Raw genomic sequence first — 15,011 nt, forward strand, 5'->3', positions numbered from 1 at the left:
TATTGGCCAGGCTGATCTTGAACTCCTGACCTCAGGTGATCCTCCAATCTCAGCCTCCCAAAGTGCTAGGATTACATGCGTGAGCCACCGGTTCTGGCCAACAATTCCATTTCTTTCTCTTTTTATTTTTTTAGACAGTATCTCACTGTTGCCCAGACTGGAGTGCAGTGGTTTGATCATAACTCACTGCAGCCTCGACTTTCTGAGCTCTGGTGATCGATCCTATTGCCTTGGCCTCCCAGGCAGCTGGGACTACAGGTGCACGCCACCACACCCAGTTAATTTTTTTTAACATTTTGTTGTAGAGATGAGGGTCTCACTGTTGCCTAGGCTGGTCTCAAAGTCCTGGGCTCTAGAGATCCTTCCACCTTGGCCTCCTAAAGTGCTGGGATTACAGGTGTGAGCCATCGTGCCCAGTCCCTTGGTTTTTTAATGTGGTCTCTGAGACTGGAGAAAGTGAGGTTTGTGGAAACAGCAGGAAGCCTTAGGTGTGCACTGGAGTGAAACCCCTTAGTGGCTGGGTGACTTGTCCTCCTTTGGGCCTTATTTCCTCATCTGTGAAATGAGGACAATTTTTCCTTCCAGGATTGTAGGAAGTGCTATCCATGGGAGACATGGCAGAGCGGTCTGGTATCCCCAAGGCACTCACTTGTCAGTGGTGATCCCCAGCGAAGTGAGTGCAGGCAAGAGCCACGTTTCCCTCCTTGCTATTCTCCCATCAGTGTCTGAGTTCAGGGTTCTTTGAGTCAGACTGAAGGGAGAAGAAATTGAAACAGGAGAGAACAATGAGACAGAAAAATGGACTGCAGAGCAGGTACATTTTGAGGGTGGAGCATGGAGAGACAGGAAGACTAGGGGCTTTGGAGAGTGAGGACCTGGGTTCCAGGCCCAGCCTTGCCATGTCCAGGTCATTTACTTCTGAGTCCTTGCAACTGGGTTCCCTTGCTTTCCTCTGTAAAATGGAAACCTGTCAGGCAATGGCTGAAGTTCCTGTGCACACTTCTGTGTAAACCACTTACCAAGGGAACCCTGGGGGGCTGCATGGTATCTCCACTGCCCCAGAGCAGGCCCTAAGGCCTCTACGTGGCTGGACACCTTGTCCCTTTTGAGGAGTGGCCTGGAGCCACCTCAGGCTGGGGCCCGCCCTTTTCAGTGACCTGAAGGCCTCTAGGACTCAGGGCACCTGACACAGCTCATCACTCACTTATTCAATTTTACAAACCTACTTCTTCTTGCAGAGCACTGTTTCTGTGACTAAGACACCACCTTTGCCTCTAAGGAGCTCGCAGACCCTTGGTGAGATGGACATTCAGATACACGGTGTGGCCTGCCCTGTGCCACTGATAAACTTCTTGCCTTTCCTGTGCAAATTGACTTCTTGAATGCATCCATTTACGGTTTCCAGGGTATGCTATTTTAACTCCTTGAATATATGGGGATCTCTTTATGTTTGGCAAAGGGGATTAGCACAGCCTCAATGCCCTTGGGATTTTCAAGAGCTATTTGATGCATAAGTAAAAACGTGAACTAATTCAGGGGCAGTGGAGGGCAGGAAGATGGGGCAAGATGTGTTATGTGTTCTCTCACAGAGCCCAGAAGTGATATGGGAGCCGAGGAGTGGGTTAGGAGGGCTTTCTGGAGTGGGTGACATTTGAACTGGGTCCTGGAGGATGAGTTAGAATTTGCCAGGCATGTACTCTTAGCACAGGGAACAGCATTTGGGAAAAAAAAAAAAAAAAAAAAAAAGCCTGAATGATGAGAATTGCCTACTGGCCAAGTGGGTATAGGATGATGATGGTGAAGTGAGGCATGTAAAGTGGAAGAGACAGATTCAAGAGGGGTGTCATGGTGCAAGGTTTTGAGCAGTACAGATAAACAGAGAAAAGCAGAAAGTTCACTCAATCTTGACACTCAAGGACAGTCACCATATGTACATATACCTATGTTTTTAAGAGAATTCATACATGTTCTTTTTTTTTTTTTTTTTTGAGGCGGAGTCTCGTTCTGTCGCCCGGACTGGAGTGCAGTGGCCAGATCTCAGCTCACTGCAAGCTCCGCCTCCTGATCTCAGCTCACTGCAAGCTCCGCCTCCCGGGTTTACGCCATTCTCCTGCCTCAGCCTCCTGAGTAGCTGGGACTACAGGCGCCCGCCACCTCGCCCGGCTAGTTTTTGTATTTTTGGTAGAGACGGGGTTTCACCGTGTTAGCCAGGATGGTCTCGATCTCCTGACCTCGTGATCCGCCCGTCTCGGCCTCCCAAAGTGCTGGGATTACAGGCTTGAACCACCGCGCCCGGCCACATGTTCTTTTTAAAAGACTACATATGCAGTGTTTTCTTTTTCGGTGTCAGGGAGTTCTGTTTCGTTTTGTTTTTGAGACGGAGTTTCACTCTTGAAGCCCAGGATGCAGTGCAATGGCGAGATCCCGGCTTACTGGCCTCCTGTGTTCAAGGGATTCTTCCATCTCAGCCTCCTGGGTAGGCTGAGATTACAGGCGCCCGCCACCACGCCCAGCTAATTTTTCTATTTTTAGTAGAGACGGGGGTTTCACCAAGTTGGCCAGGCTGGTCTTGAACTCCTGACCTCAGGTGATCTGCCACGACGCCTAGCCAGGGGGTTGTTTTAAACAGATGTTTTTCGCTCTCTTCTCGGGATGTTAACTTTGGTGCTGGGTGGGGAGAAACGTGGCAAGCAAAGAACAGTTAAGTGAGCAGCTGCCACCATAGCCACCGGGACAGTGCGGGAGGAGCCGTCTCCCAGGTAAAGACTGTGGGTAGAGGGGCGCCTGGCGGGTGAGAGGAAGGAGTCTGCGCTGACTCAGGGTTTCTGGCTTAGGAAACAGCGGTGCTGCTGATACCTTTATGAGGAAGCCGGGCTAGTTTGGAGGGGCAGATAACTAACTTGGATGGGAACACCTCGGGTGTTCGTGAAAGTGTCCTGCGGGCTGTGGTCTCGCGTGGGGGACTCCCCAAGCCCGCACCCCTGTCTGGGGCACCTGCGAGGCGCCAGGCGAGTTGCCTGGGGCGGGGAGTGCGGCCTGGGTGTCCAGGCTTAAGCCCCGATGCGCGGGCCCTTCTCCGCCCAGGCCGGCCACTCCGCTCTCCCAGGTGAGGGTGTCGGCCCTACCGCCTCGGGCTGGGAACAGGCGTGAGGCCCCCTTACTTCCTAGTGTCACCAGGTGGGGCGGGACCCGAATCCCGGCCCTGCCACTTCCTGCCTCGATGACTTTGGAGAAGTTGCTCTCCCCCCTCCTGCCTCAGTTTCCCCATCCGCCCACCTCGTCGGCAGACCTGAAGGCGGTCTGTAACCTGCAGGGCCATTCCACTTCCCTGGCCGGCGGCGAAGGCTAGTGGTGCGGCTTGGGCTGGGGTCGCCCAGCCCGTCCCCGCCCGACGCCACCGAGGAGGGTATCGGGCAGGGACGCGAGGAGCTGGGAACACTCAGCGCCGCCCCAGCGGGACGGGCGGGCCCGGGCTGGCGTCGAATCCGCGCTGGAGAGCCCAGCCCGTGGCCAGGCCGCCGCTCCCGGAGCCCGCTGGGGCCCGGAGCCCCGGCCCTCGCCGCCTCGTCGCCATCAGAACAAAAGCCGCGGCTCAGCCCGGAGCCCCGGCGCCCCGCAGGCCTGGCCCGCGCCCGGCAGCCCGGCGCTCTGCGCTTCGCGGCCGCCCCTTCGGCCCGAGCACGCTCGGCTCTTTCCGCCACGGCCGGCGCAGGTGGAGGGGGCGGGGCGGGGGCCGTGCGTGGTGACGCCGCGGGGGGGGTGACGCACCGGCGTGCCCCGCCCCCACCCCCTCCCCGTTCAGGCTCTGGAAAGAGAAGAAAAAAAACTTTCTTTTTTTTTTAATTGAGGAATCAACAGCCGCCATCTTGTCGCGGACCCGACCGGGGCTTCGAGCGCGATCTACTCGGCCCCGCCGGTCCCGGGCCCCACAACCGCCCGAGCACCCCGCTCCGCCCGGCCGGCCCGCTCCGCCCGGCCCTCGGCGCCCGCCCCGGCGGCCCCGCTCGCCTCTCGGCTCGGCCTCCCGGAGCCCGGCGGCGGCGGCGGCGGCGGCAGCGGCGGCGGCGGCGGCGGAACGGGGGGTGGGGGGGCCGCGGCGGCGGCGGCGACCCCGCTCGGCGCATTGTTTTTCCTCACGGCGGCGGCGGCGCCGGGCCGCGGGCGGGAAGCGGAGCCCGGAGCCCCCTCGTCGTCGGGCCGCGAGCGAATTCATTAAGTGGGGCGCGGGGGGGGAGCGAGGCGGCGGCGGCGGCACCATGTTCCCGGGGACTGCCTGAGCCGCCCGGCCGGGCGCCGTCGCTGCCAGCCGGGCCCGGGGGGGCGGCCGGGCCGCCGGGGCGCCCCCGCCGCGGAGTGTCGCGCTCGGGAGGCGGGCAGGGGATGAGGGGGCCGCGGCCGGCGGCGGCGGCGGCCGGGGGCGGGCGGTGAGCGCTGCGGGGCGCTGTTGCTGTGGCTGAGATTTGGCCGCCGCCTCCCCCACCCGGCCTGCGCCCTCCCTCTCCCTCGGCGCCCGCCCGCCCGCTCGCGGCCGCGCTCGCTCCTCTCCCTCACAGCCGGCAGGGCCCCCGACCCCCGTCCGGGCCTTCGCCGGCCCGGCCGCCCGCTCCCGGGGCTGTTTTCGCGAGCAGGCAAAAATGGCCGAGAACTTGCTGGACGGACCGCCCAACCCCAAACGAGCCAAACTCAGCTCGCCCGGCTTCTCGGCGAATGACAGCACAGGTGAGGAGGGGGTCCGGGGCGGCGGGGGCCCGGGGCGCGCTGTCACCCCCACCTGAAAGAGCGTGTCCGGGGGTGGTGGTCGCGGATACCGACCGAGCCAGGAGCCCGGAGCAGGCCCCGCAGCCCGTTCCCTTCGCCCCGCGCGGGAGGGTGGAAGTTCGTCGGAGGACTGTCACTGGGCCCGAGTTGGGCAGCACACGCCCGGTGCACTCGGCCTCCCCGCACCCGATCAACCCTCCTCGCGGGGACCCGAGTGGCACTCCAGGAGGGAAGAAGTAAAGTGCAGCGTGTGGGTTTGTTTGGTAATGTCCTACGCATCCATCCGCGGCCGTGTCCACACGCGTGGTCGTCTAGAGGAATGACAGCGGAGGGTACCTTTGATGCTTAGAGAAAGCAAGATCGCGGCCAAAGGTAGCGCAGTGTATTTTCTGGATTGGCGACACATTGACCAGGCTGCAGTCAGAGGATACTCACAGCAGCCGCCAGCTTGCGAGTTAGAACCGAAGTTTCTTGGAATGAGTGAGTTCCTTGGAAAGATGCTTAGTGCTTATTTTCAAAACTCCTTGTTTTTTTTTGTTTGTTTGTTTGTTTGTTTTTTGTTGTTTTTTTTTAGTCAACTAGTCATTCCATTTTTCAAAACCTAAACTTCGTTAGCAAGATGTCATTAAAGTTGCTGTGGTGTGTTTCATTTCCATGTGTAACTTCAAAAGAAAGTTAAACAGCAGATTTAAGTTCATTTGGGCTGTCATCTCCATTTGAGTTTGTGTTGCTTTCACAGTGTAGATGTACAAAAAATTATGTTAAGGCATGTAGGAATTTCAATTTTTCAAAAAAATGTAGCAGGATACTGAATAAATCATCTTTTGTTTGTTTGTTTGTTTCCTCTCATTAAACAGCTTCCCTGGAAACTTAAGTAATCTTTGCTGCTTAAGAGAAGTATTTAGTTTTCTATTCATTCAGTAATTCTGGGTTCTACTGCGCTGGTTCATGGTAACATGAACTAGTTGTATTTCCTCTTTTAGAGCTCTCTCCTTTGCAGCAAAAACTTGTGTGCCGCTGCGAACAATTCCGTCTCCAGCGCAGCTTGCATTTCTCCAGTAGTCTTTCAGTGGCAGCATCTGAAAATCAGTTTCTAATGAATGAGTCCAAATTGAATTACATTGCTGCCTTCAGATTTGCGCTAGACACAGCTGTTCAACTTGTGGAAATAGTTCTGTGACCGACCACTAGCATATTCAAAAAACTGCTATTGCTGTTGAAACAAAACTTGAATTTTGTGGCTTAAGTTTGAATACAATTCCTGGAATCAAGTTATGATAAGCGACATTTAATATTAATGTGGAAGTGAAAAACGATTTTTAAAAATCAATCATAAGGAGATTCTTATCTAGTTAAAATTTCTTAAACAGTGGGGAGGAGTAAATGATGCTCATGGTATGTAAAAATCACTAATAATGCTTTTCTTTTTAGCTGATAAAAGTTGAGTTTGACATTAATCTTACGAAACGAACTTACTGAAGTGAGAAATTTGGAAACAATAGTTTAATTGCCGTTGTACTGTAAAACAGATCTCCGTTGCTTCATTAATCTTGCCGTGTTTGAGTAGTCTTCAGTTCTATGAGACGTAGGTCATACGAGGCGAGTTCAGCTTTGAAGCTTGTCTTCTGAAACTGGTAACCTGGATGGCTTTGTAGCTTTGCTATTGTTGAATGAATTTGTTGTAGATTTTGTCTGAAAAAGGAGGACAATTAGTAACACAAGACTTAACAAAAAGGCTTGTCCTACTGTGTACATCCAGCTGTTTCCAAGATGGAGCCCAAAGGATAGCTTTTTCCATAGTAGTTTCCATTATTGGATGATCAGATGCTTAATAACAAGTTGATCAGAAAGGATTTTCCACACTTAACCAACTTTTCCCTCTTCCTTTCCAGTTTTGATCCTTGTAAGGCACAGGGGCTCTTTTGTGGGACCAAAAGTTAGCTTTAAATGACTCCGATTTAATCCAAAGTAGAAAGTCGACATCATACTTAATTTGGGTCCTGGGTTACACATTCATCACCATTACACTATTGTGAAAGGGTCTGTTAGTGTGGGGGACCAAGGAAGGGATCATTGTCAAGCACATTAAACAAGGGGCTGGATGCCATGGCTGATGCCTGTAATCCCAGCACTTTGGGAGGGGGAGGCTGGTGGATCAACTTGAAGTCAGGAGTTGGAGACCAGCCTGGCCAACATGGTGAAACCCCATCTGTACTAAAAATACAAAAAAATAGCCAGGCATGGTGACATGCACCTGTAATTTCAGCTACTTGGGAGGCTGAGGCATGGGAATAGCTTGAACTCGGGAGGCAGAGGTTGTAGTGAGCCAAGATCGCGCTGCTGCACTCCAGCCTGGGTGACTGAGTGAGACGCTGTCTCCAAAAAAAACAAGGGACACCTTGTGTGGTGTAACTACTAGTCTAAGAAATTGAGTAATGAGATGGACAGAGATCTTAGGGATGTATATTAAACAAATAAATGGCTTGAGTTTTTACATTAAATACATTCAAAGGACTGAAGGCATTTGGTTGGGTGGGACAGACCTGAGAATAACATTCTTGAGAGACTCAATCTTATTTTAGCGAGGGGATGTGTCTCTGAGGCTCCCAGGGGAAAGTTGGGCCTAGGGGAGCAGGGCGTATGCCCCGTGCATGACATCAAATTTGAGGGAGGGGTCCTCTGTCTGGGAGCTGAAGGGTTGAAAGGAGGAAGAGGCCTTGGCAGCCTGAGAAACAGGAGCTACTTGGACTGCAGTGCTTGTCTGTAGAGACTGGCCTGTGGGGCCACCAGTGTCACGTAGATGTTTCTGTGCAGGGTGGCAGTGAACTGAGAGAAGAGTGCCCCCGACACTGGGGAGCTGCTCAGCCAGGGTGCTGCTCATCGGGGGCATGGATGTTGCAAACAGCACTCCCTAAGGTCAGGCAGCACCTCAGAGTGAATTAAATGTCACTGCCACTGATGACAAACAGAAGTCGCTGAAGGCTTTCGGGAAGCTTACGCAGATGTGATGCAGAAATAGGGAATGTGCTGCGAAGGAGGGTAGCAAGAGGAAGAAGGAAAAACAGTACCTTTCACCCCGCTGAAGCAGCAGCCCCGGAGACGCACAGAATTTGATGGCCTCAGATGTTAAAGTAGCATTTTCTTTTTTTTTTTTTTTTTTTTTTCTTTTTTTTGAGACGGAGTCTCGCTCTGTGGCCCGGGCTGGAGTGCAGTGGCCGGATCTCAGCTCACTGCAAGCTCCGCCTCCCGGGTTCACGCCATTCTCCTGCCTCAGCCTCGCGAGTAGCTGGGACTACAGGCGCCCGCCACCTCGCCCGGCTAGTTTTTTGTATTTTTTAGTAGAGACGGGGTTTCACCGTGTTAGCCAGGAGGGTCTCGATCTCCTGACCTCGTGATCCGCCTGCCTCGGCCTCCCAAAGTGCTGGGATTACAGGCTTGAGCCACCGCGCCCGGCCAGCATTTTCTTGTATTATGTTGAAGCCTTAACACTTTCTCATAGATGAGGTCTTCCTTTACTTGGCACCATTACAAAAAGTGGGGACTTCATGTTTCCAGTATATAGTTAGTTTGGTGTTTTGGAAACTTCTGTATTTAATATGTCCAAGTTAAAATAGTGTATTGTGTCTTTCAACAGCAGAGATTCATGATTTAACAGTATAAGACAAATATCCAGGCAAGCAGTAGGCTTTGTTTTTGTTTTGCTTTTTGTTTTCTAGGGTTTTTTTGGTCAGCTTTATTGCAAAATTTGCACACAACAGACTATTTATGAAGTTTTTTGAAATTGCAGGCCAGGGTGGTGGCTCATGCCTATAATCCCAATGCGTAGGGAGACTGAGACAGGAGGATTGCTTAAGGCCAGGAGTTGGAGACCAGCTTGGCTAACATAGTGAGACCCCATCTCTACAAAAAAAATTTAAATTAGTTGGGTGTAATAGTACAATCCCATAATCCCAGCTATTCAGGAGGCTGTGGCAGGAGGATCGCTCAAGCCCGGGAGGTTGAGGCTGCAGTGAGCTGTGATCATGCCACTGCACTCTGGCCTGGGTGACAGAGTGAGACCCTGTCTCTGGGGGAAAGAGGAAAAGAAAAGCCACATTCTGAAGATTGAACATAGCTATATTTCATCTTGTGCTGTATAAGTGACTCTAAGCAGTTGTGATTACATTTTATGACGTGAATCCTTTTAAATGCAATAGGGAAGCTTATTTAAAGAAAGCGGTGGCGAATACAGTTGTCAACCAAATGATCTGTTATGTATGTCTGGTATGTATGTATTATGTATCAGAGTGCTTTTCTCCACATCACCTCAGTTTGTTCCTTACAGCGTCCTGTGAGGAAGGGAAGATGCTGTTACTGCTATTTTCTAGGTGAGGAACTGGACTTGAGAGGTGATACAGGGTCAAAACCAGATCCAACCTAGATTGTTAAAGTCAATGGTTCTATGTATTTGTTTTCTAAGTCTCTATCTGTAAACAATGCACTTACTTGAACGGAGGACCCGGGAACCTCCCATGCTTGGTAAGTTTCAGTAGCGGCCCTCCTGCACTGAAATGAGATCGCTAGGGGGGAGATTTGTAACCACCTGTCGTGGGGGCAGCCAGGAGTGTATTCTTCCTCCTGGGTTAGGGGCTCCCCCTTTTTTCCCTCTGGTTCTGGTGTTATCCTCAGCGTGAAGTGTGTGGGCTCATGTTCCTGTTTACCTCAGGGAGAATGAGAAACAGTTATGTTACCCCATCAGTGAGCTCTGTCTAAATAGGAATAAAAGTTGTCATAGAAACCTTTAGGGCTAGGACATTTCATGACCGTGCTTCACTTTTGAATAACAGAGGGGTGACAGCGGTGACCCCATTCAGAGGTCCTCAGGGATGAAGGTAGGCAAGGACAAGTCATGTGCAGGGCACCTTAGAGGGGCTTCAGAAGATGGAAAGTGGCTCCTGGCTGAACATTCAGATTTGATTCTGTAAACAGAATTGAACATAACTTACAAAGAGAATGAGTCCTGCAGTCGGAAGTTGATGCTTAGATCAGTAGCCTGTGTTTTCACAGCTTCTAAGTTGTGCGTTGTAATTGTGTGGCAAAGTATGTGATTACTTGGGGGGTCCATAATTGCTTGTGTTTTTTACTTGATGTATTTGAACACAGGAAAATGATTTTGCCAAAGTGTGTCTTACCTTAGTTAAGATGAAATGTACCTTATTGTGAGTTTCTGAAGATTGCAAAAGCTTGTCAGTTTAGTTTTTGGGGTCCCATTGGTGAGGGCACCCCTCTTTACCTCACTCAAATCAGCTCTTCACATGTATTCCAAGAAACTAGAGGGCGTGCTAAGAGGTGTTTCTCAACAAAGGGTTTGTGCTCAGATGCGGTTGGTTGTAGCTGAGGAATTTGACTACCGGCTTTCCCAGAGCCTTGGTGTGCTAATAGGGCACTGAGCGAGGGGCTGCAGTTGGACCACTCTCAATCCTGTTTGACCCTAGAACTCTTTGTAGCCTATTTATGGGTCTGCAGACTTTCTCTGTAAAGGGCCAGAGAGCACGTGTGTGGCTTTGTGAGCCATAAGGTCTCTTGTTGCAACTACTTAAGGCTGCCATTTCAGCAAGAAAGTAGCCATAGGCGGGTGGGCATGGCTGTGTTCCAGTAAAACTTTAGTTGTAAAGACTGGTGTCTGAGTACTTGACCCATGGGCTGCAATTTGGTGACTCTGATATAACGTGGGACTTAATTCTCTGAGCACCCCTTGGGGAGCACTGGCCTGCCACGGCTGCACAGACAGCTTTAAGGAAAACAGCAGCAGGGCAAGTTTCCCCAGCTGCCTGAAGTGGAGCCAGGAGAGCCCAGGTAAGCAGCAGGCTTGCACGGGTCTCCTGTCTTGGAGCACTTCAGAGCTTAGCAGGGTCCTCTCCCTCTGTCTTTTTTGTTCTGTGGATGACTTGATTTAAAATCAGACGAGTTTATCAGAAAGCCAGGTGACCCATTGCATTTTTCTTTGTTCTTTTGCTTTGTGTTGACCCCGGTGGCCCACATGGTATTTCTCATCCCTCTTTGTCATCTCAGGCTCTGGGCTTCCTCCCCTTCCTGTGACACCAGAAGGTGAGGGTCAGTAAGAACTCTAGAGCCTTTCCACAGCCCTTTTCCCAGTGCTTCCCTCCCCAGGGACAGCACCTGACAGATAGTAAGCCCTCAGGAAATATTTGAGGGAATTGGTGAAAGAGTTATATGATATTTGTCCCTTAAAGTTCTCATCATTTTCTTGTTAAGATTTTACTTTTAAGCAAATTGCCACCTATCTTCAAGTTGGGTCTGTTATTTGCTTCCATAATCCAAGTTCCATACCCATGGGCTCCCACCTGACCACCAAACCAGCTGGCCTTAGGAGTGCTGGGGCTAGAGCATGTTTGGGGCAAGTTATAGCAGCTCTCTGAGCTCAGAGTCTCCTCATCTGTAACATGGAGATAATAACAGTTCCCATCTGAGGGTGGTTATGAGGGTAGCCTGAGATGATGTGTGTCTGGCATCTACGCTCAATGAGAATTGACACTGGCGTTAACCAGGGACGTTGTTATACCTTGTAGTCCTAGGACTTACTGGGGGTGCTAGTCTGATTGGACCAAGACCTGTTTCTCAGCAGTTCTGGAAAGGACAGAAGCCATGTGCTCGTATCCCCAGAAACCAGTGTGCAGGCACGCGTGTGGTAGTGTAGCACATACATAGCCGGGAATTCTGTCATCTATACCATTGATTCTTTCTCCATTTTTTATTGTATTTTTAAAAATAGGAACATGATGGCCATGAAATTTTAAAATTACGAGAACTTAAATAGTGTGTGTTCTGAAATTTTTATTTTAAATCAGATCAGGATGTACACTGAAAATTGATAATTTTGAAGCATATTTCATGGACCGATTAAGCAGCAAACAAGTATGTGATTCTGTTTCTTTACTGTGTGTAATTTATCTTGAGGTACCTGTTAAGCAGTAGCAGTGTACACAGGATTCTGATAGATGGATGCCTGTGAGTAACTTAGAACCATCTTGACAAGATGAAACCTCGAGGCAAAACTTAAGGAAAGAATACAGAAATGCAGTTAAGTGCCAAAACTCTGGAACCAGAAAGGGTGATCTGAATAAGTCTTCATTTGCTCTCTCCCCTGTTTCCTGAGTGTCCCCATGTGCGGAAGTCCAGGACTGCATGCCCCAGTGGGAGGCAGACCCTGGCATGGTTGAGGAGCCTTGGGCTCCTGTGACAGCCCTCCTGCTGAGTCAGCACAGAGCCAGGAGTTGGGGAAGCCTGCCTGTTTTCCATGCATTCCTGGTTGTTGGGGAAGGCACCCTGACCATGACAGTTTGTTTCCTGGGGTATCGTTGTAGGCCCATGGCTTGCTTGCATCTGAGTCCTCTTCTGTTTGTCCCCAGACAGTCTCTCCTAAGCTCTGAAACTCCTGGCCATGCCATCTGCTTTTTAGCACATGTGCCCAGCATTCCGTTTAGTCCTCTCTGAGGCCTTTTCCTTGCAGTGCATCCCTCCAGATACACTCCTTGCTTTAACTGGAAAAGGATGCTACTCTTCCCAGTCAGGCTCAAACTTGGCTTTCAGGAAAATTCTCCCATTGCATGAGTCTTTGATGCAGAAATGTAAGCCTTGGGAGCAGTGCCTGTGGGGGCTTTTGCCTGTTTTCCTTTCCCTGGGGCTGTGCTCTGCTGACAGGCGTGCCACAATAGGCCATGAGCAGAGTCCCTGGGGCGTCCTGGAGTGGTCAGGACTTGAAGAGATTTGAGCATGGGCACACAAATCAAATTGGGGAAGGCTGTGTGAAAGGCATAGAAGTAAACAAAAGTGGCCCCTCTCTTTTTAAAGTTTTTTTTTATTAATTTCCTAGACAGTATAGGCAGTGACTGTGGCTGTATTTAAAATATTGCCTTTAGGGTGTTATCTGGTTCTAAATTTAGGAAGCAAGGCTATTTTTGAGCTCTGTCTCCAAAAGTTGAATTCCTTTTAAAACTTACCCTTAAGAAAGATTTGGATATTATCCCGTGTGACATTTTCCCCCGTGTTTCATTTCCATTAATCAAAAGACTGTTTAGTTGAACCATCGCTAAGAATAGTAAAATCTAATGGGGAAAATAATTCTACATGATTAAATCTGACTTTACTTTCCCATTTCTAGGTGTCCTCTCTGCTGTTATTTGAAAATGTCTTAATTTGCCTTTCTAATATGCCTGTACTATGCTGTATACAGTAGGTGTATCTTCCAGTTGCACCTAATTCAACCTTTCGAATTTGAATAATCTGTGATAAGGAGAGAAAACTAGCTGTGTAGTGGAGTTGTACAATTCTGTTGCAAAGCAAATCTTTTTATAATTCAGAAGCTGCTTCTCCTCCCCCTAGTTTGGATTTTTCTTATTAAAACTGTACCACCTAAACATGTTTTAACTTTATGGTTAAAATAACCAGTGAAATAGAAAAATAAATCACTGTTCTCTATGATAACCTGTAGAGAAGGCTTGTACAACATTTGAATAAGGAGATTTGGGTATTTGATTACAAACTGAATGAGGACATTCAGGAGCTATAGAAATTTATCAGGTAATTAGGGTTTGCTTAGACAATTATGGACTCTACGAGTTTGACCCATTTGCTTTGGATTAAAATATTTTGAGTATTTGTCACCTGATTAAAAGTAGAACCTTCTAACCGTGAGTCACAGTTGAAGGAAATGTCAGAGCTTTTTATACTGGGAGGCAGTGTGGTGCTGAGGAGGGAGATCTGGCTCCTGCTCAGAGTGGACTCTTGAGTCCCAGCTCCCAGCTCATCAACGCTGTGACTTGGACTGGTGACATCACATTTGAGTTTTGCAGGGTGGGGTGTATGTGTGTGTGTGAGAGAGAGACACAGAGAGAGAGAGAGATCTCTAAAAGGGACTTTTTACCATGCAATATTCCATTCCCCTCCCCTCCCCTCTCCTCCCCTCCCCTCCCCTCCCCTCCCCTCCCCTCTCCTCTCCTTCCTTCATTCCATCCTTTCTATCTTTCTTTTCTTTTCCTCCCTCCCTTCTTCTTTCTTTTCTTTTCTCTTTTCTTTTCTTTCTTTTCTCTTCTCTACTGTACTCTACTCTTCTTCTTTCCAATGGGGTCTTGCTTGCCCAAGCTGGTCTTGAACTCCCAGCCTCCAGCAGTCCTCCTGCCTCAGCCTCCTGAGTAGCTGGGATTACAGGTGTGGGATGGAGTCACTGTGCCCGGCTCTGTTTCTGCTTACTTTGATTAGCTTGGTACATTGGGCTACTAGGGTGCCTGGCATATAGTAGGTTGAGGCAGCTGTTATTATTGTTTAATTGTATGGGAAAATATGAGCCATCACCTACCTCTTGGGCCAGTGAGGACTGACATGATGTAGCCTGACCCAGAATCAGGAGGCTTCTCACTGAGTACATGGGAAGCTTCTGCCGCTACCTATTTGGCTTCCAGTACCAGCTCTAGTGCAGTTTGGGAACCAGTTTGTAAGAAAATGAATTAAGAGCTAAGATTCGAGAATCTTACAAAATGGGTAATCGTTTGACTCATTTTACTGTGTCTGTGTTTGCAGTTCAACTGTTCTTTATTGGAAAATTGAACTCTTAATTAAATGGAACTGTGTTTCTAGTTATTGCTTCAGAACAAGGGCTTGATTTAGATTAGGACTTAGAGAAAAGGGAAAAGTGAATGCAGAGAAATTATAAACATAGTATTTTATTGAAAATAGAGTTGGAGAGAAAATGGCCTTGGGATCACTGTCCAGTTTAGTCAGGTTGGTTGAAAGGAATACCAGTGAAACTCAATTTCCTCCCGGGCTCAGCTACACAGATCTTGAAAGGAACAGACTCAGCTCTGCTGTACTGTAAGACTTTTCTCTTCCTGCAGATTCATAATAGGAAATTATTTTAATGGAGGTTACTGTTTTACTGTTCTCCTAGATTCGGTGTGATTATTTTTTTGAAGTAAAAGTTACCCCGTGATGGACAAAGAATTTTTCCCCTAATTTGTAGATATCTTTACTTAAATCTGATTTACATATTCAGTAAGTCACCTTTATTGAAAATAACAAAAGACATAAAATATTGATAGATTTTCTGTGTCATTGTGGTGGTTCCTCTGCTACTGTGGGAATCGGTTTTTGTTTGAAGAGAACACCTGCCCATAGTTGAACTTCTGTTGAAAAGTCTCTGAGGGAATCATTTGAATGATGGCGCGAGAATCAAGTGTTTTGCTTTCACTGATGGCTTT

The 15,011-nt window shown here is 49.3% G+C and overlaps 1 protein-coding gene across 2 annotated transcripts in view; it reads left to right on the forward strand.

The window, feature by feature from the left end:
* Positions 1-3,838: 3,838 nt before the first annotated feature.
* Positions 3,839-15,011, forward strand: part of CREBBP (CREB binding protein) — a 162,457-nt gene continuing 151,284 nt past the window's right edge. Inside the window, exon 1 of one of the 2 annotated variants that reach the window (XM_010376035.2) lies at positions 3,839-4,719. In XM_010376035.2, coding sequence (XP_010374337.1) covers positions 4,635-4,719 — 85 coding nt within the window. In that variant the 5' untranslated portion in view covers positions 3,839-4,634. The remainder of the gene's footprint in view (positions 4,720-15,011) is intronic. The other variant, XM_030924411.1, reaches the window with a different exon arrangement.

This window comes from Rhinopithecus roxellana, chromosome 20, assembly GCF_007565055.1.
Source record: "Rhinopithecus roxellana isolate Shanxi Qingling chromosome 20, ASM756505v1, whole genome shotgun sequence".
Classification (NCBI taxonomy): Eukaryota; Metazoa; Chordata; class Mammalia; order Primates; family Cercopithecidae; genus Rhinopithecus; species Rhinopithecus roxellana.